This window comes from Drosophila ficusphila, unplaced genomic scaffold, assembly GCF_018152265.1.
Source record: "Drosophila ficusphila isolate 14025-0441.05 unplaced genomic scaffold, ASM1815226v1 contig_2, whole genome shotgun sequence".
NCBI classification, from domain to species: domain Eukaryota; kingdom Metazoa; phylum Arthropoda; class Insecta; order Diptera; family Drosophilidae; genus Drosophila; species Drosophila ficusphila.
In genome coordinates this window covers 795,738-816,821 of record NW_025064094.1, presented here as the reverse complement: position 1 = coordinate 816,821, position 21,084 = coordinate 795,738, and the positions used below count along the sequence as shown (strand labels likewise).

Sequence of the window (21,084 nt, the reverse complement as noted above, 5' to 3'; positions counted from 1 at the left end):
GTCGTGCACAAGCAACGATGTGTGAGCAGGGGCGTTATCGTGGTGTAAAAGCCAATTTTTGTTCTTCCACAAATCCGGGCGTTTCTGGCGGATTTCTTCGCGCAAATTGCGCATTACTTGCAGGTAATATTCCTTATTGACCGTTCTTTCCTGTGGCAAGAACTCATGATGCACCACGCCCCTGCAAACGAAGAAAACTGTCAACAAAACTTTCACATTCGACCGAAATGAAAGTGCTCGGGCGTCCGGCACGCTCTGCGTCGTTCACATCTTCTCGGCGTTCTGAGAACATTTTGTACCACCGATAAACGTTGCTTCGGTCCAAGGTAGCTTCTCCGCATGCCACAGTCAACATTCGGAATGCATCCACGTAAGCAAAGCAGCTGTCAACAAGTAAGTGAACATTTAAAATGGCCGAGCTTGTCGGCATAAGTGAGAGACATGAGTACCAACATAACGCTACAAAAATATCGAATTTCGATACGAGGTAAACCGTGAAAATTCAAAATTCGCGGTACTTTTTGAACACACCTCGTATGTGAAGGGTTTGTTGAGCAGGCAGACCGATTTGTCTGTGCCTTTAAGTCGGGAAAGTATATAAAGCGAAAGAATAGGCAGGCGATCAGCGACCATGACTTCTGCATGCGAGTACCAAGTCGAACTATCATAGAAGCTGCTTGCCATGGATAAAGGCCAGGCAGCGATAAGAAAAAGTGCAAAAGAGAGTTAGCAATTTCAATAAATGACAGTGTTGTCGGCGCAGGGCAAATAGCAAAACAAAGGCAAACAGCAAGCAATGAATTTACGTTAAGATTTGAAATTTAGTGATTGGATTTAGGCTGCGGCATGACCGCACATTCTCCCCCGTTGGTAGACCAGGGCTTTCAACCAATTCCAGTTTCGGCAGCACGCACAACTTGCCCTTCGAGTGATCCCAGCTGATGTTCGTATCATTGTCACACGAGCGATTCCATCGGATCCAGAGCTATCGTCGAATGGAAAAAGCGAGGACAATGGGCTGGATGATGAAATTTGCTGCTTGGAATGCAGCCTCCAGTAGTCATCAGCCAGGTTGCTCATTTGGATGCATCTGATAAGCATCTGTGTGCCCATTTTGACATCTTCGACGGCAAGACCATGACGGTGTGCAAATTTGTATACGAATCCAAAAGTGTGGGTCATCTTTTGACAGGAATTCACGAAATTGCGTTTTAACGATAGATCCACTTTGGTAGAGACGCTACCCATAATGCGCCTTCTGAGCTCGGGAGGAGTCTTCACAGGCAAACAAGATTCAGGCCAATCGTGCTGATTCTGAAGAAGAAACGCTGGGCCTCTGAGCCAAAGGGCAGATTCCAGAAGCACTCTGGGGACCACCAGTCGTTTATATGGTTTCGGAGAGACCTGTGTGGAAGAAAAAGAATAACGAAAAACATCCGCTGCAGGGTCCAAGGCTAGAACGAGCGTCTTGTCGCTGCTATCGTCAATCTTCAGGAATGTTTCGAGGACCTCCTGTGTTGATATCCCTCCCTGTGACCATACGACCTTCAGCAGCTACCAATTTACACTGCACAGATTGATCCTGTAATGCAGTCGCCTTGATAGAAGAAGATCCACCTCCTGTTACGAACCAACTAAGCCTCGAATTCTGTAATAGGCGTAACCCAGCAGCCAACTTAATCTGCCCTACAGATAATAATTCAAAAAACATGGATCGGCCAACTGAATATTAGTGGGAATTTTCCAGTCTTCTGGCTTAACGGTAAAACTGGGTTGATTGTCAGTAATCACTGGAGCAACAAGTGCAGATAGGCATGCGAAGTAATCGGAGGTATGCGGTTTTAACTTGATGCAAACGGAAACTCCATTAGAGTCAAATCGAGCATCTCCAAGACCAGCAACTGATACGGTAGCCTTTGTTTTTGGCAATATGGTGAGTGAGTCGGGAGACCACAACGTGGACTTGTGATCCCGAGTCCAGCAGCGCACGGCATGGGATCCAAGTACCTGATCGACTTTGAACGCATATGACTGCAGTGGGAAGAAGGACAGTATCAGACTCCATATTCTGAGCCAGCAAAGAGGTAGCAGTGATTGAAATAATTGCATTTGGAGTACTAGGTTCCGCAACGGGAGCTTGCTGAACCTCAGTCGAAGGCTGAGGGCCAAGATATAAAAGGCTATGATGCTTAGACCCGCAAATTCGACAGCAGCCTGACCTAAAATAGTGCATTTGATGCCCCTTCTTTAAGCAATTAAGACAAAGTACCAATTCTTTTGCCTTTTGATTACGCTTTTGTATTGGCAGATTGGAGAATTGACCACAGCTATATAAACAGCATACAACACATGCATGTCCCGAAGTGTTGGTGGCAATTAAGATGCTTCTACTGCGGGTGTTTCCTGATTGTGAACTATTGGAGTACAAAGTTGCAGTGTGCTCTATATTTTAAATTTTTTGACAGCGCTTGGACAAAAATGTAGTAAAATGATCAATCAAAGGAATTTCATCAATCGCGCAGATTCTTCCCAATTGGCCGGAGTTTTGCTGTCTAATTTCTGCAGAAGGACATGTACAAGAGCGCAGTTCGAAATTTGCTCAACCGAACCCATTGACTGGAGAGCACGTTGATTTGCATTTATTTTGTCGGACATATCTCTCAGCTTCGTGGCAGACTGCATGTCCACTTTAGGGAGACTGAAAATCGCATTTATGTGGGATTGGAAAATTAAACGCTTATTATTGAACAGGTTATTCAATAAATCCATGAACACCGCATAATTTTCTTCATATATTTCCAACGAGCACACTGTATCCAAGGCGGAACCTTTCAGGAAAGACTTTAAATGCTGCAGCCTCTCAGAGCACAAGGTCGTTGTAGATGATGGCCTTGAACCTGGACTGAACGTCGGCAAATTCGGTAAAATCACCAGAAAACTCAGGTAATCTCAATTCAGGCAACTGAGATCTTCTAGCCGCTGACACAGAATTCATGGAGAGCTCTGGCCTAAGCGTACGAATTTCCGGACGTTTTCGCTTACCCAATTCTCGATTTAACCTGTTTTTTATTTATAAAGTTAGCTCCTCAAATCCATCTCCTGAAGCCTGTCATGGACCTGGATAAATGTCGCCTTACTCTCGTCCAGCCGTTCGACACGAAGTTCCAACCCCTCCTCACTCATTTCCTGGAGCTTCTCGACGGTCAGGGTCTTCTCAAAGGCTTTAGCTTTAGAAAGCATTGAGCCAGCCTTCAATTTATAATATTTTGCTCCCGCAACTGGTGCAAAAAGAGTTTTGTCCGTTGACATTTTGATAAATTTGGTTTCTATTACTTTCAAAGTTAATCACTTGCAAACTGATCAAGTCTCACTGTGCAATGATTAGCGACAAAACTCTTGACCAGCGACAACGAAGTGGGTTTTATGTAAGTCTATTGCATATGGGTGATTCCATATCAGATTTACAGTCGATATTGGGAAATTCGATGAGATATTTTTTTCATGCTCTTTATCGAAAATAAATCGACACGTATTTTTTTATTTGGCTCAGAAAATTTTTTTGACAAAGTTATGATTTTTTGAATTTTTGATGAACTGCCCTTTTTTTGATGACAGTCGCGTTTTCCAGCCCCAATAACTCGAAAACCGTACGTCGCAGAAAAAAATGAATAGGAAGTAAAAATTTCATCCTTCCTTCTTCTTTGCAAAACTTTCGTGAAAAAATTTTTTAAACAATTTTTCACCACAAAAAGTTCAAATGTTTATAACAAATTCATTTTTCTCCAACTTGGACATTTTTGATTTTTTTTTTTTTCACAATAAATCCTTCAATTTCTTCTGATGAACATACTAAAATTTCAGAATGGGATCAAAATTAGTTTTTGAGTTATAGAATTTTAAAGATTATCATGCACGGTCCGCGCGTCAATTCGCTTCGCGCGCGCATAGTAAGGGTCAATAAAATGAATTTTTAATGCTATTTAATTCTATAACTCAAAAACTAATTTTGATCCCATTCTGAAATTTTAGTATGTTCATCAGAAGAAATTGAAGGATTTATTGTGAAAAAAAAAAAATCAAAAATGTCCAAGTTGGAGAAAAATGAATTTGTTATAAACATTTGAACTTTTTGTGGTGAAAAATTGTTTAAAAAAATTTTTCACGAAAGTTTTGCAAAGAAGAAGGAAGGATGAAATTTTTACTTCCTATTCATTTTTTTCTGCGACGTACGGTTTTCGAGTTATTGGGGCTGGAAAACGCGACTGTCATCAAAAAAAGGGCAGTTCATCAAAAATTCAAATAATCATAACTTTGTCAAAAAAATTTTCTGAGCCAAATAAAAAATACGTGTCGATTTATTTTCAATAAAGAGCATGAAAAAAATATCTCATCGAATTTCCCGATATCGACTGTAAATCTGATATGGAATCACCCATATGCAATGTAGGCAATGAACTCGCGAAACAAAAAGTTTTGGCGCCGCTGTAAAACGTTCAAAGCGGGAACGAACGCACAAAGAGGAGATTGAAAATGCACTGTAATCGGCGGGCAGTTTTGCCTGTTCAGAGTGAACGTAACGTGCTTGCATTTTAGTTCGTTCACTTTAATTCGCCAATCTGACAGCCACTTTTCAACATCGACCAAATGAAGAGCTAGCTGCGCAGTTGCTTGAATCGGACATTTTGAGCGGCTAAGAATAGCTGTGTCGTCGGCAAACGTGGATGTTGTTAGACGTGTGCTTGTCGGGATGTCTGCTTTGTACTACCTTGAGGAACTCCAGCTCCAACAGTGTAATCGTCAGAAATAGCAGTGTTGCACCTCACGACAAATTTTCTGTCGTAAAGGTAAGACTCTAAAATCTTGTGGGTGCTGTAGGGGAGCATTGTCTTGATCTTGTACATATGACGTTCTAGCCAGCATCTATCAAATGCTTGAGAGACATCTAAAAATATGCAGTATAGTACTCCCGTTTTTTCGAACGCGTTCCGAATTTCGGATGTTATCCGGTTGACCTGCTCAATTGTTCCATGCTTTTCACGAAAACCAAATTGGTGTGACGGGATTCCTTCCTGGATTCTCAGGTATGTGTTTATCTGAGTCATTAGGCATTTTTCAAAGAGTTTGGATAGGCAAGAGAGTAGGCTTATAGGTCTATACGACGTGGGGATAGTGTGGTCTTTCCCCGGCTTTGCTATCATTATTATAATTGACTTTTTCCATCTCACTGGAAAGTGGCCAAGTTTTGCGATGGCATTAAATAGCTGGGTGAGAGTGCAAACGGCGCAGTATGGGAGCTCAATGATCATTTTGAGAGTTATGAGGTCGCAGCCCGGAGATTTTTTCGGATTCAGTTGTCATTTGATGATGTTAACGATTTCGTTTGGGCGAAACTCGATTGGCTCATGTTGAGGCTGGGGTTCATATGATAGAGTCGGCCAAGTAAACGCATTGGTGGCAGGATTAGGTTGGAAGACATTTTTAAGGTGTTTGGCAAACGTGCTGGCTCTGTCTGCGTCGCTGCGCGCCCACCCGCCTGTGGAATTTCTAATAGGCATCACGGTTTATTTCGGTAAGCTCAGAGTTGGGTAAGCTCTCCATAGTGAGTGTTTTGTACTGTTAGTTGACAATTGCTCTATGTAGCGGCGGTTGACATACGTTTCTTCTTGCTGTAGAGCTTGATCAAGTTGACGTGAGGCATGTTTTAAGCGTTGCTTAGCAGATGGCGATCTGTGACATTGCCATTCTCGACGTAAGCGTCGCTTTTCGATTTGTAGATTTGTCTTCTTTTGAATGTATTGTGTGTTTGTAGTTTAAGGTGTTGAAACTCGAGCTGCAGAGACGAGTACAGACTCCAGTGAATTAACAAAACTGTCTACGTTGGCTTCGTCGCTGAGGTGAGGACTCAGCTCAATGTGTAAGCTGATGTACTTCCTGTACTTAACCCAATTGGTTTTATGTGAGGTCAGTTTTGATGAGTGATCCCATGTTCCTGGGTGTCGGAGTAGAGTAAAGAGGACAGGCGAGTGGTCAGATGAAAGATCCGAAAGGCATTCGGCGCTTATCATATGTTTAGGAATGTTTTTGGTAATCGCAAAGTCTATTAAATCGGGAAGTTTCTTTGGGTCTGCCGGCCAGTATGTTGGTGTGCCAGAAGGAACATAGTCTAGCTTGTTCTTAGCTTTGATAATTGCATTATAGAGCTGCTTTCCTTTTGGGGTCACGAGACGAGATCCCCAGTGTGTGTGGTTGGCATTGTAGTCTCCTGCTGCTATGAACTGGTCTCCGAGTGAGTTGAAAAACTTCATAAACTCATCTTCGGCTATGGTGAAGCGTGGGGGGCAGTATACGGCGGCTAGAGTTAGTTGCTTGCCATTTAGGTGTATACTTATTGATGTGGCCTGTAGGTAGTTTTTAGCAAATTTCGTATGGTAATGGTGCTTAATACGGCTTCTGATTAAAATTCCAGTCCCGCCGTGTGCTTTACCATCTGGATGATTTGTTCCATAGAATGTATATCCTCGTAGTTGGAAATTGTATTTGTTTGTAAGATGTGTTTCTGAAAGCAGCATTACGTCGATTTGATTGTCTAGAAGGAATTGCGCTAACTCGAGTTTGTGCTGCGAAACGCCATTAGCGTTCCACGTAGATATTCGTAGGGAAGCCATTATTTGGATTGTTGTGAAACCAGCATTTGTATAAGTAGATTTTGGTTTCGCATTAGATCTTGCATAGTTGTACGCATAAACGACATAAACTCCGTAAGGCTTTGTTGTAGACTGCATATCAAAGATTCAAAGTTTCTTTTTGGCTGCTCCGGCGGTTGATGCTGCTGAGCCGTGTTCGGTTCTTGGTGTGCTGATTACGGCAGTGAGCTTTTTGGGGCTGGGGTAGCCAGTCCTGATTTTAAAGCGCTTGCGTATGTGACATTTTTGGCAGAGTTTATGGGTCCTAGTGAGGATCTGACTGCAGTCGAGAAGAAGACTTCAGGGTTTGACCTGGAGGCTATGAACTGATTATTTTGGGTGCGGGCAGTAGATCCCCTCTGGTGGATGCGACTTTTCAGCTCCTTGTAAACTGGGCAACCTCTATAGTTAGCAGTGTGATTTCCACCGCAGTTGCCGCACTTTTTCAAGTTCTGGTCATCTTTGCTCGCTGGGCAGTGTGCGGAGTCATGAAGGTCACCACAAACTACACACACCGGGCGCAGTTTACAGTAAGACCTTGTATGGCCATATTCTTGGCAGTTCGCACATTGTACCGGGCCATTGCGTTTGTGCGGTTCCTCAACTGTAATTCTGCGGTACAGCAGGAACTGAAGATTGTATATAGGGTGCACTTCGTATTTCCTGTGGCTCGAGCTCAACCTTAAAGAGTGGCTGTGGCTTTCTATCCCTGTTAAGGATATTGAAGACTGTCTTGGCGCTAAATCCCTTCTCTTGTAGCGCCTTTGTTATCTCTGCAGGCGATACTTCGGGCTCTATGCCCTTAAGTACGACTTGCAGGCCCTTGCTGCTTTTTAGCTGATATGTGTAAAAGTTCTTTTTTTTTGTCGGTGAGGTATTTCGATAATACTCTGTAATTATCTTCAGACTTTGTTTGTACTTTTGTTTCCTGGATATTGCCCTTTACGAGTGGTATTATGTGGAAGTTTTCCTTGCCAATAAGCTCTATAATTTTGTTGACAAGAACGTTGGAACTTTTTTCTCGTATGTAAATTGGCGGGGGCTTAGGCTTCCTTTTTTCGACTTATGTAGATTCGGCGTCATCCTCATAGTCTGCCAAGATTTTAAAACGGTTTCAGTTCGTGGGCGTTTCTATTGCAGCTATGTATGTTAGCATTGCCACGGGTTATTTTGCGTTGAGAGTTAAGGTGGCTCAGCTTCCTTTTGATTTGGATGTACCGATCCATACCAGTCTGCACAGCCGGCTTAGTATTTTCCTTGTTATTGTTATCTTTTTCGGGCAGCGCAGCGGCAGAAGTATTAATGTTTGTGCTGCTAACTGATGACGTCGTTAAACGCGCTGTCGTTACAGTTGCGGTTGTTTTTGTTGTTACGGTTGACGTTGTCAAAGAAGTTGCGGTGCTAGTTACAGCGCTCTTTGGCTGCAGAGACAGAGAATTCGGTGAAGTTTGGGGTAATTGACCGTGTTTGTGATGAGCTTGCATTATTTTCGGTTGCTTTGAAAGTGAAGTAAGCGTTGTTTCTTTGTACTTGCCGTCTCTCGTCTTGCTCACGTTGACGTTGTGTGCGAACGTCGTTTAGACTCATTGCAATCGAGGTTGAGATTGTTCGAGTTTTAAGTGTTATGTTTTATATTAATTAATTAATTAATCAATATAAATATTAGTGATTTTATCGCTAAAAGCGTCTTTTCGCGTTGTTGTTGATTTACGAAACCAGTCACTACACTTTTTGATATTATTGAATACTTTTTCCCGGAGCACAATAAATACACGTCTGCATGCGACGACTAGTTGAATGGTATGTATTTTGTATTTGTATAGCACCAAACAAATAATTGAATGTATTTATTTTAATAGCACCAAGGCCTTAAATATACATAGTTTAGGTTTATGTGTAGGGTTTGTTGGGCAGGCAGACCGATTTTTCTGTGCCTTTAAGTCGGGAAAGTATATAAAGCGAAAGAATAGGCAGGCGATGAGCGACCATGACTTCTGCATGCGAGTACCAAGTCGAACTATCATAGAAGCTGCTTGCCATGGATAAAGGCCAGGCAGCGATAAGAAAAAGTGCAAAAGAGAGTTAGCAATTTCAATAAATGACAGTGTTGTCAGCGCAGGGCAAACAGCAAAACAAAGGCAAACATCGTGAATTTAATTTATGTTACAATTTGAATTTAATCATTCCAGTTAGGCTGCGGCATGACCGACCAAAAGTGTATAAAGGATGCAAAAAATAGACCAAAAATGGATATGCAAAAATATAGCAATAAAATATCTTAATGCAATTTTAAAACATCAGTTTTGCTAGTTCTGTGTGTGGCCTAGTCGATGTTAAGCCCGTTGTCGACTATATTTAAGAACCTTGAACCTTACAAATGTATATGTTAAGATGAGTGCCTGACGTCACAAATCTTTCTTAGAACGGGTGTTTTTTAGAGGTATAGAACTTTAAATTAAAATTAAACAACGATGGATTATTCAATAGACATGAATTTTATTTAGCCAAAAGATAATTTTGTGGCATTACATTTTAAATATGATTTCTGGCATATGACCGCCACGTATCGATTGAATGTAGTCCAATCTGGACGTCAAATTTTCGTTGACTTTTTCCAACATTTGTTGCCGCATATTGGCAATAACACAGCGAATATTGTCTTCCAAATGGTCAAAATGAAGTATTAAATGATGATGCTACGAGTGCGTTATGAATATTTTTGTTAGTGTTTGGTTTTCCCACCTGTTTGCTAGGTGTATGGATTATCATATCATTTTCAATATTCTCCAACATGCGGCACCTCTTTTCCAGGAATGCAGCCATATCCTTCCACTTCAGCAGCTTATTTGCCTGCAGACCCTCTTCCTATTTCTCTTGAGTGTGGCGATCCAACTTCGAAGCTACCAGATAGATCAGGAGACCGTCCATGATCTCCTGTGTCGTTGCCATGCGAATTCATCTGGTCGCTTAAGCGTCGTAAGCTTGTTGCCGATCCTTGCTCCACACCTGAAATCCTGCAGATTGACCGTATATGTGCCTGAAAATGCAAAAGATTGTTATCGAATCTCGAAACTAATAATTCAATAGCTTTTTCATAGTTAGCTTCCGTGGGCTCCAGTGAACGAATTGTGTCCAACGCTGTGCCATCCAAGCATGAACGAATGTGCTGGAACTTTTCCACGTTGCCCAGGTCATCATTTTTGCCCACAATGGTGTTGTACATTGCGTAGAAATCAGGCCGATCGATATAGGCACCGCTGGACCTTGGCAACTTGAATTCTGGGAGTCTTGTGGCACGCGCAGCGGGTCTCGAATCACCACCGACATGTGGAAGGGCCGTAGAATTGACGACTGAGAATCTACGCTGCTTGCCAAGCTCACGCGAAATTTGCGATTTTACCGCGAGGTAGATATTTACGAACTTTGACCGAGCGTCACTGTACAATTCATGCAAGTCTTACTTTTCGACTGCGGTTTGACTTTTATCAAAGTCTACTTGCATTTGATCGACAAAATCAAGTCGCACTTGAAGATCAGTCACGTCGAAGTTGACAGCCTCATCTGACTCCAGGTAGCTTTTTAAAGCTTCTACCTGTCATAAGGTAGCATCGGCTTTTGCTTTATAAAAGTCCAAGTCACTTGGTACCGACGCGGGTCTTGCACCAACCGAATCATTTTCAGCAATAGCTCTTTTCAAAAAGAGTATACGAAAGTCACAATCACTGTAAGTTGCCGATGCAACTGTACGAATTATCAATGCAAGAGAGACGAAATGTCGACGAAAATGCAACGGAACAAATTCGTAAGCGTTCACTGACCTCGTTTAACTCGGTTTATACACTGCAATGCACTTAATATAACCAAGTTCAAACGGTTGTTATGTATATGAACAAGATCACGAAGAAACGCGCCAACTAATACTCAAGTACATGAATGTAAGGAAGAGATGGTTGCGATCAGGTTGGCAACCCCACACAGCGGAAAGGAGAACGGATAATAAGAGAAGAGAACCACACAGTCAAGTCGAAGTCGTCAAGTTGTCAAGTCGTAAAGTCGTCAAGTCGAAAAAAGTTGTCGGTCGCAAAAAGTTGTTAAATTAAAAGAACATTAAAAGAGCACGTGAAACACACTATTATAATATTAATATCTTTCTTAATAAAAACTATATTACATGAATGTGTATGTATGTATGTTTGTAGGCCTCTTCACCGAACTGCGAAGTGGTGTCCAAATGCACTGATAGGCCTTTTCACCGATTTGTGAAAACGAAATAAAAAACACACCACACGTAGATCACGTCGGGGTCACCAAATGTTTAGAGGACTGCAACTAATTTGTTGCTACCGCTTTATGCACTTTTAAAAATAAGGCCAATGGTTTATGATTTAAATGAGATGTGATTTTGTATTTGAGGCTCTGAGTATTATTTGGTTTATGTTTATGTACACAGTTTATGCATTTTGCTTATAAACGATCGCGACCGACAATTTGGCACACCGAGTGCTTGCGAGGGTGAAGCGAGAACGAACAATTGAATGTATGAATATAAGTTAAGAGTTGCGAAAAGAAGAATGATAATGAAGATAGAGAAAACGAGATAAGCAAAGTTAGGTGCGATTGCAATTAGACGGGTGTTGGTAAACAATTTTACGTTTACGTTACGTTCCGTTAGCAGTTAGAATTTAAATTTGAACTTAGGAGATCGAAATGTAAAAAGGATAGGGGTTCTGCTCCGAGCAATAGCGAAGAGTCACCATACACAGAGTCCAACTCATCTTTGATTTCTGTAGGCGTATTGCCTTTCAAAAATAAAAATTTAATTACAGCTCGATTTTCAATTTTTTCCATTTTGGGGAAATCACCGAAATAGACTCACAAAAACGACACTCAACAGATAATTGCACTAGATAAATTTCTGAAATTTTGGCGAGTAGCTATTATAATATGAATAATTTGAAGTAGAAACTTTTTTTGAGATGTGCCGCTAGCTTGACGTTGAGGTCGGTTATTTATCAGACAGCCCTCGTATAAGCTTCGACTTGCCAAAACTACTAGCTCCATTCTTGTTAAATCTTTTTTTTCTTAATAATAAAAAAAATCCTTAAATATATATTGCAGGCGAAAACATTTAAAATCTTTAATCCAAATTACAAAGTTAACTAATGCTGCGAACCACATTAAATGCTGGGAATAACTTTAATGCAATGACGACATTAATGCGATACTTACTTCTTTTATTTTTAAAGGGATCTCAGTAATATTTCCTCGAACATTTATTTGGCGGATTAATAAAACCTTTTGAAGATCACAGCACTTAAGTCCCAATAGGTTTGATATATTTGAAATGGCTTCCTGGTCTGTATTTGAAAAATCGCATCCCTCTCCATCAATGTCCATAAACTCTATATTACCTAACCACAATATAGAACTTATTACTTTGAAAACGCCGTCAATTACAAATTGAGGAATTTGTAGAACCGTAAAAGCCATGGTAACGGCATCAAATTTTATTGATTCGATGTCTATGTTTATCTTTTCAGTGTTTGCAGTGTTTAGATATTTATAAAACTCCGGTGGCCTTAAAAAAAATGATCTTGCTATTTCGTTATTTTTTTGCCCCTGAGCCACTAACTGATACATTATATGATAGTTTCGTTCGCCTTCACTTTGAAATGTTATTCGTGACTGTTCAAGCAAGTAGTCTTGAATAATGCATCCTTTTATACTATTGAAGTCATCAAAACAAACTTGCATAAATTTTCCAAACCTAGAACTGTTATCATTTCGGATGGTTTTAGCATTTCCTGAAAAGAGAAAAAGACAAAAATTTAATACTACGATATTTTTTTACTGTTTCTAAAAGCAGCTCATTCTCAGTGTTGTTAGCCCTTTTTTATAAAGTAGAATCCCGATTATCCGAACATCCGATTATCCGGACTCATTCGTTCGTCAAAAATCTATAACAAGTTATTTCCAACCAAAACTTTATATTACATAGGTATTATGTAATTCATTATCCCTCTTTATAGCTTGTTTTTTATATATCGTATGATCTAATTAAAACCTATTCCATAATAAAAAATTATTAAAAATCTTAAATATTATTTGATTTGCTTTGAAATCGGTTATCCGGATTTTCGATTATACGGAATACCCCTGGTTTTAATTGAACCGGATAATCGGGATTCTACTGCACTCAGTTGTTTGTATCACAACAAAAACTTAAGGAGAGGAAGAGCTAAAGTTGTCTGAACAAGTAACACTGTCACAGACTTAAAAAATTGAATTTAGTGATTTAAAAATTGTCCTATGGCCAGATAACCGGTTACCGCGAGCTGCTGGTAACTGGATCTCAGCAGTTGGCAAAGTTTGGAAGTTTAAAATTAAATCCTCCAAGAAGGCAATCACGGTGGATCAAAGCCCGGGATCCTGAGCGTCGAGAAATCATAGTCCAAGACAAAAAGTGGTTCTTTTTTCGGAACTCGATTGCTCATTAATCTTCTTGCTTTAGCATATATCTATGTACATGTAAGCGTGCCGAAATAGTTCGGAATAAAAATTTACAAAAAAAAAAAAAAATAATTTGAAATTCGAAAAAAAAAAATCGGTGACGCATACTAAGATCGATTTGGGCGCCCAAAATACGAGGTGTGTAAAAGTATTGCGAGTTTTGAATTTTCGTGGGTTATCTCGTTTTTTTGTGGCGTTATGTTGGAACTCATTTCTCTCACTTATGCCGACAAGCTCGGCCATTTTGAATGTTCACTTAATTGTTGACAGCTGCTTTGTTGCACGTGTTTCGGATCGTCTTTGATTTTTACCTTTTCAAAAAAATGGATCAAAGAACCTGTATCAAATTTTGTGTGAAAAACGAAATTAAGTGCGTGGATGCATTCCAAATGTTGACTGTGGCATACGGAGAAGCTACCTTGGATCGAAGCAACGTTTATCGGTGGTACAAAATGTTCTAAGAATGCCGAGAAGATGTGAACGACGAAGAGCGTGCCGGTCGCCCCAGCACTTCAAGAACAGACGAAAAAATTAATGAAGTGGAGAAAATGGTATTGGGTAATCGTCGAATCACCGTTGGAGAAGTTGCTGAGGACCTAAACATATTGATTGGCTCGTGCCATTCGATTTTTATCAATGATTTGGGCATGAGACGGGTCGCCGCGAAATTCGTACCAAAATTGCTCAATTGCGACCAAAAACAGCATCGCAAGAACATTGCTAATGAGATGTTAAACTCTGTCCGCGACAACCCAAATTTGCTCCAGAGGGTCATAACTGGTGACGAATCGTGGGTTCATGGTTACAACGTGGAAACCAAAGCTCAATAATCTCAATGGAAGCTGCCGCACGAACCAAGACCGAAAAAAGCGCGCCAAGTTCGGTCGAATGTGAAAGTTTTGCTGACAGTTTTCTTCGATTGCAGAGGCGTGGTGCATCATGAGTTCTTGCCACAGGGAAGAACGGTCAATAAGGAATATTACCTGCAAGTTATGCGCAATTTGCGCAAAGCAATCCGCCAGAAACGCCCGGATTTGTGGAAGAGCGAAAATTGGCTTTTGCAACACGATAACGCCCCTGCTCACACATCGTTGCGCGACTTTTTGGCTAAAAATAACACATTAATGATGCCGCAGCCACCATTCCCCGGATCTGCCCCCATGTGACTTTTTCTTGTTTCCTAAACTGAAGAGGCCCATTAAAGGACGACGTTACGCTGCGCTTGACGAGATAAAGACGGCATCGAAGGAGAAGCTGAACAAGATTAAAAAAAAATGATTTTTTGAAGTGCTTCGAAGATTGGAAAAACCGTTGGCACAAGTGCATAATATCTCATGGGGATTACTTTGAAGGAGACAAAATAGATATTCATGAATAAATACACTGACGAGCAAAACTGTAACACGATTTCATTGTTTCAACTTCAAAGGTCTGCAACTTTTTTTCTAATGCACGGATTTTGAAGATCTTAGTCTGGTTTTGTAGGTTATATCATTTACTACTATTAAGTAAAATTCAAAGCCATTTAATATCAGTTAAAGAAAATGACGCGCCAAACTGTAAAAAAAGTCAAATGTTACAGTTTTTCACTTTGGTTATTTTTTTTAAGAAATATTTTTATTAATGATTTTTTAATAGTGAGTTCACATCCCCTTGGACTTTTTTAGCTCTTCTATGCGTCTGGGCATATTTTGGGTATACCGTCGTACCATTTCCGGGGGAATATCATTCCATTCGCCCTGTTGCCGCTCTCACAACTCCTTCATTCCACTTGGAGGAACTGCATATTTCTCCAGCTGCGATTTCACATGACTCCACAAATTTTCTGTTGGATTCATGTCGGGAGATTGTGGTCGCCACTTCATAGATTGCAATTTCTGTTTTGAAATCCAATTTTTTACCAATATGGACGTGTGCTTGGGGTCGTTGTCTTGCTGAAAAACGCATTTTTCGACAGAAAGACCCAACTTTCCAAAATTGCTTTGGACGATTTTCTTGTAAAATGGATAGATATTGCTCCTTTCGCATTATTCCATCGATTATCAACAAGGAACCAACTCCATTTAAATTAATGCACCCCCAAACCATGATGGAACCGCCACCGTGCTTGATAGCGAATTGGGATATTGTAAGTCATTGCTACCAGTGTCTTAAAAAGCAAACAATTCCAAAATACTTTTGTTTTCAAGGTTATATGGTCGAATGAAACAAAAATTAATCGCTTCGAGTCAGATGGGCGCTCTTGGTATTGGACTAGAGATCTCACGATCCAGTCACCAAGGAATGAGTGACAAACCGCTAGCGGTTCCACTGCACGCAGTATATAAGACGGAACAGGCCGGATCGGGCTACTATATCGGATAGCTCCTAACGAGAGATTGAAAAAAAAATTATTGCTCGGTTGTTTTTGATCATATCAACTTGATAGGAAAAATCGAAAAATATATGAATTTTGTTCGACATATTTGATCACTGCAAGGGTATGTATGTAAGCTTTGGCTTGCTTAACCTGCCCTGCAGTTCTGGCTGTCACCCGGTGTCTTTTGGCATTCAAGCAATCAATGTGTAGGAAAGGAAAAGGGATATTCCTAAGTTTCCCCCCTCTTTCTCACTCTTCGAATACGATCTCGTTGCTTCCACCCGACGGCGGCCCGACTCCAAATTTGTCTTCTATTCTTTCGTTTTTCTAATTGCACTGTTGTCATTCTCCGTTAGAAACAAAAAATTGGTTTTCGATGGAAAATACGGCTAAGGGGCGCTCGACTTATGTATACTCTTTTGATGTTAAAGTTCTTAAAATATTAAATATAATATATATATAAAGTTATATACAGATATAATATATTTTATATATACAACATTATTTAAATTATTGAACCAGGATAACCATAACATAACATTGATTGCAAATATAGATATAATATAACTCGCGTGTCATTTATGGTCGGTTATACCCAAAAAAGAAGGGTATACTAAAAGGGTGAAAAATAAAATTGAACTGCTCATTCTTTTGCGTTGTGCGTTGACAGTAAGTTGTGAAATTACTTAATTTGCGCAACGGGCAGCGGAATTGTTTAAAAATCATGTAAGTGTCGTTTATATTACAAAAATATTATGTCTTTTACTACAAACTTATTTAAATCTTTTTAGGATTCAGCCTGTATGTACGACAAATTCGTTTGAAAGGTAAGTTAGCTTTAAATTAAAAAAAATTAATACATATATAATATGTAATAATAAAAAAATTTTTACCATAGATGGACGCAAAACAACCGATGTCCTGCAAATATTCCACATAAATGGTAAACAAAAACGTTCTAATTTCATATTATTTATGTACTTATCTCTTATGTTTCAAAATAAGATTAATTAATAAAATAAAAAAAAATATATATATATATTGTTTTTCATATGAATTTGGGGATGACATTTTAGACATTGGGCTAGATGACAACATCGCCTCCACGTCAGCAACGAAAGCATCAATAGCTTATACGAATTTTCTCCATACAAAATTCGTATAAGCCATCGATGCCACGTTCGATGAATCGGACAAAATGGTCATCGAGAGCGGCATGCATGTCAAATCCTTAAATGCTATACAAGAGCTTTATATGAAATGGCACCAGTGCGGCTCCAGGTGCTTCGGACACTCGCATCAGTGGGTAGTCGTACATGTCATCCACGACAAGGCACTTTTGGAACTGCAGGGTGGCTTCATTTCTTGTTGTTAATATCATTATACCAATCCCATCGTATTTTGGTTCGACGTCCAAGCGGATTGGCTATTTGTTTAAAAGTTCTCCATAATAAACATTTTGTTCCTGAATGTTCAAGAGAAGCAACGATTATGTTGCGCTTCGAAAAAAATAATACCTCAAACTAAAATAATAAGACTAAATAAAAAAAATTTAGCTTTTTCCTGCGTACAATCCTGCCATAAAATTTAGGACACAATCAAAAGATATGTGTTGCAAAGAGGTGTGCAGTGCAGTTTCCAACTTTGTACACAACAACATAATTTGTTGTTGTTATAATCTTATAATTTTCTAAGTGGATCGCCCAGACTATTCCATATTTCACCTTCTGAAAAATACAATAACTGCTTTTGTTTAAGCGTTATTTGGGGCTTTACAAATTATTAACGATGCTTATATGCCCACAATTTTTTAGCAGGGGAAAGTTAAAGCCGGGTTTAAGGTGCAAAAATTCACCCCGGAGTTAAAAATGAATTGGTCAAAGCACTATTAAAAGAGTTCAAAAGAACTACAGCCACTTCTAACATGACTTTCACGACGATGAAACGCAGCCCAAGCCGATCCGGTGTTAGTTGACTAACAATTCGAAACGAGAGACATTGTTATAAAGGTAATGAATGAGTGCCGCCGATGAGTTTCAAACAAAACGAGCTGTTGAGCTAGTTTTTCTATAGTTGATAGTTTTCTGTTAAAACATTTAAACATGGCTGCAAATACATTAATAGGGGCAGATATCAACCCTGCAGTTCTGGCTGTCCACCGGTGACTCGTGGCAATTAAGCAATCATGGGCGTAGGAAAGGAAAAGAGATATTCCTAAGTTTCCCTCTCTTTCTCACTCTTAAAATACGATTTTGTTGCTTGCTAACGACGGCGGCGCGACACCAAATTTGTCTTCTATTCTTTCGTTTTTCTTATTGAATTGTTGCCATAGCAATGCATTCTCCGTTAGCAACACAAATTTTGGTTTTCGGTGTAGTCCGATTTATTGAAAGACACGTTTGGTGACCGCCTAATTTCACGTTTTGGACCTGTGAATTGGCCTCCAAGATCTTGTGATTTAACACCGCTAGACTACTTTCTGTGGGGCTATGTAAAGTCATTGGTCTAAGCGGATAAGCCACAAACGCTTGACCATTTGGAAGACAACATTCGCCGTGTTATTGCCGATATACGGCCGCAAATGTTGGGAAAAATCATCGAAAATTGGACGTCCAGACGTCATATCAATCGAATAATCCATCGTTGTTTTATTGCAACTTAAAGTTCTATACCTCTAAAAAAACACCCGTTATATAAACTTATTTATATAATGTATAATATACATATATAAATATAATATAATTTTAATTATTGAACCAAAGTAACACAACATTGAATACAAATATAGTTATAATATAACTCGCGTGTCATTTATGGTCGGTTATAATCCAAACAAGAAAGGAAGCTAGCTTCGGCAAGCCGAAGCTTATGTACCCTTGCAGTCATCAAATATGTCGAACAAAATGCATAAAGGCTAAACAACATCGAAACTATGATGATTTTTCTAATAATTTTCCATATTTTCGACTATTGTTCGTATGGCAGCTATATGATATAGTTGTCTGATTTTGATGAAATTTAATATGTTATTCAACTCTATATTCCGAAAATCGTACTTATCTGATGAAAAACAACGATGTTTTAATTTTATTTCCGTTATTTCTATATATATTTTTCGATCTTTCCTATGGCAGCTATAAGATATAGTTGTCCGATTTTTATGAAACTTTTTTCTCATTATAAGAGTTATTAAAAAACTTGATATTCAAAAAATCATGCTCGTGGGATAAAAAACAACGATCTTATCAATTTATTTCCATTAATTCTATATATATTTTTCGATCTCTCCTATGGCAGCTATATGACAGAGTTATCCGATTTTAATCTAATTTAATCTGAAATTCAATTACAATTCAAAACCCCATCTTGAAGAATTCAAGTCGATCTGATCAAAAACAACGGCGTGAGAATTACAGTCGGGCGATCCGGCCCGGTCCGACTTATATACTGCGTGCAATAACTACACACCTTTTAGAATGTTTCAGTAAGATAGCTTTAAAACTGAGAGACTAGTTTGCGCGGAAACGGACAGACGGATAGACGTACAGACGTATTCTGATACCACTCGTGATGCTGATCAAGAATATATATACTTTATGGGGTCTGAGGTGTCTCCTTCACTGCGTTGCAAAATTCTGACTGAAATTATAATACCCTTTTGCTCTGCAAGGGTATAAAAAGAAGGGTATACTAAAACGAAAGAAAAACAACGAAGCAAAAGGGTGAAAAATGAAATTGACCTGCGTTATTATTTTGCGTAGTGCGTTGACGATTGTCTGTGATTATATTGTGCAACGGGCAGCGGAAAATGTTAAAAAATCATTTAAGTATCGTTAAGATCATAAAAAAAATATATGTTTTTCACTACAAACTTATTTAAATCTTTTCAGGATTCAGCCATATGACCAATAAATTCGTTTGAAAGGCAAGTTTGCTTTTAATTAAAAGTAATATATAGGTAATATTTAATAATAAAACTGTTTTTTATACCATAGGCGGACGCAAAGCAACTTTCATTTGTAACCACATATACATAAATGGTAAACAAAAACTTTTAAATTTCATATTATTTATCAACTTATCTCTTATGTTACAAAATATTATATGTTCATAAAATTTAAAAATCTTCTTATATATAAAAATGGAACGCAAAATGTGTTGGTAAGCGCATAACTCAATAACGCCTGGACCAAATTGGCTAAAACTTTTTTTTAAATGTTCGTTGAAGTTCAAGGATGGTTTGTAAAAAAAAATTAGAATAATTGCTGGAAAAACCCTAAAAATAAACCATTTCTTTTTCCCATACAAATGATTTGAAACTAAAACGTAGTCATGCTTTTTTTTTTTGTCAACGTATACACGAAAAAAATTCGTATATCGTGTTTTGTGCCGAGTGTTTAATTAGTGATTAGTGAAAAAATAATGCCTCCTATAAGACGAAGAAATTTAGGTAGAAGAACCAGAAATGCTACAAACCAAGCAAATTACCGATCTAATCGTACTGCACAAGAACGTGACGGTGAAATTAATCGAGAAAGAATTCGGATATCACAAACGCGTGAAGCGCGAGCGCGACGTTCAACTAATAATCGCGCAAGTTTGAATCGAGCTGCTTTCAGTTACGATGTGTCAATTGACTACAGTAACTACCAATGTGTAGTTATTGGTTCTATGAACTCGGTTTGCTCACACTGTAAGGCATTAAAATACAAAAACGAAGCCAAAGGATTGTGTTGCGCAAATGGTAAAGTGAAATTGATACCATTGGATCCACCACCAGAACCATTGTAGTCATTGGTTTCAGGAATAGGAAAAGATTCTATGAATTGTGTGGATCCTACAGAGAAGCCTGTCAACGTTTGCAATTGCTTGAAAATGACGCTCATTGGGATCAAACTCTCAATGATGCTGCAATATCATCAAACGCTCATCAAATAAAATAAAAAAAAAAACCCAATTGATTTGTGGATCAAGTACAAAGGTTATATGTGTGATGATATTTTGTATCAAATACGGAATAGAATGGGAAATCCAAATATACAAATCAGTGAAGAAATTTACAATAAAGCATTGATCTTAATTGAGGACATGTGCTTCATAATGTCAAACAAACTATTAATTCAATTAGGCCTGACCGCGCCCAATCGTCCAATGCATGACGCTTTTAACCAAGAGTTGCATCGAGAAAGACTGTATGATCTCAACGCTTTGAAAGAAATAATTCAAACAAATCTTCCACTGTTAAATGAACAACAGAAGTATGTATTTGAAACTCTTATGAAAGTAACAAATGATGAAACTGGAGGGATTTACTTCTTAGATGCACCTGGTGGTACAGGAAAAACTTTTTTGATTTCATTAAAATTAGCAACAATTCGCTCACAAAATAAAATTGCAATTGCACTCGCTTTGTCGGGAATCGCAGCAACTTTGCTTGATGGTGGTCGAACAGCCCATTCAGCACTAAAATTGCCATTAAATATGCAAAGCAATGAAACTCCAACCTGCAACGTTTCGAATAACTCTGCAATG

At 38.9% G+C, this 21,084-nt stretch overlaps 1 protein-coding gene across 1 annotated transcript in view; it reads right to left on the bottom strand.

Moving 5' to 3' along the window:
* Positions 1 to 21,084, bottom strand: part of LOC108096982 (unconventional myosin-VIIa) — a 634,406-nt gene that overhangs the window by 416,626 nt on the left and 196,696 nt on the right. The window contains 1 exon segment of the mRNA XM_043207602.1: positions 11,913 to 12,487. Within this exon segment, the coding sequence (XP_043063537.1) occupies positions 11,913 to 12,487 (575 nt within the window).